Consider the following 1,060-nt stretch of genomic DNA (forward strand, 5'->3'; position numbering starts at 1 on the left):
ATATAAGGAAGAAGTTCGTTACCCTGAGGGTGCTGAGGCACTGGCACAGGTTGCCCAGGGAGCCTGTGGAAGCCCCATCCCTGGAAGCGTTCAAGGCCAGGCTCGATGGGGCTCTGCCTGATCTAGTGGGAGATGTCCCTGCCCATGGCCAGGGGTTGGAACTAGATGGTCTTTGAAGTCCCTTCCAACTGAAATCATTCTAGGATTCTACAATTCTATGATTTCATGATTATACAATTCCATGATTCTATGGTCATAGCAGTGGAAAGAGCATGCTGAATTACTCTTGCTCCTCACACTGTTTGCCTCCTTGTCTGAAATATACGGCAATGGGTTGGAACTGGATGACCTTTAAGGTCCCTTCCAACCCAAACCAGTCCATGGGTCTATGCAAGGGTGAAGAAACCCCTCCCAGCTGGCCCTGGCACCTCCCCATCACCTGGATGGTGCATCTCCTCCTGCAGCCTCATCTCGGCGGGGGCGGGGGCCGCCAGGCCCAGTCGGTCAGGACGGAGATGTTGTTGATCTGCGCCTGCATGTCGTAGAGCAGCGTGGCCTGGATGTGCTGCAAGGTGCTGGCCTCGCTGTATCGATGCTCCAGGTCCTGCACCCGTTGAGCCAAGCTGTGGTTCCGGCCAGCTGCCTCCTCGTGCTGTGGGCAGGGAGAAAGGTGAGATGGAGGTGGAGGATGCCGGGGGACCGGCATGGAGCTGGGCGCATGGCCCCGCAACATGCCCAAGGATGGGCAGGCAGGGGAGAAAAAGGGTGGAGGAGCACTCGTTTCATGTACCAAGGACCTCAGGGATGGTGGAACTCAAAGATGGTGGTTTGTCCTCATCGGGCAGCCCCATACCAGTCCACCATGGGAGCCACAGGCAACTTGAAATTCCCAGTCTCCTGTGCAGCACAGACAAGCTTTGGGTTGCAAGAGTGGGGCAAGCCTTTAGGATTCCTCTCCCAACCCCCTGCAACCTGTTGCGTTGTGGATGTGTCCTCTATTTATTTAGCAATGCCTCCGCGGCTGGGTTTTCCTTTCACAAAGTTATCCCTTGAACCGTGC

General features: G+C 55.8%; 1 protein-coding gene across 1 annotated transcript in view; it reads right to left on the reverse strand.

Moving 5' to 3' along the window:
• The window catches only part of LOC104273522 (angiopoietin-related protein 7-like), a gene marked incomplete at its 3' end in the record, with an annotated part of 5,860 nt that extends 5,390 nt beyond the window's left edge, over nucleotides 1–470 (reverse strand). The window contains exon 1 of the mRNA XM_009868877.1: nucleotides 440–470. Within this exon, the coding sequence (XP_009867179.1) occupies nucleotides 440–470 (31 nt within the window). The remainder of the gene's footprint in view (nucleotides 1–439) is intronic.
• Nucleotides 471–1,060: the final 590 nt, after the last annotated feature.

Source organism: Apaloderma vittatum, unplaced genomic scaffold (genome assembly GCF_000703405.1).
Source record: "Apaloderma vittatum isolate BGI_N311 unplaced genomic scaffold, ASM70340v1 scaffold24254, whole genome shotgun sequence".
In the NCBI taxonomy this organism is placed as follows: Eukaryota; Metazoa; Chordata; class Aves; order Trogoniformes; family Trogonidae; genus Apaloderma; species Apaloderma vittatum.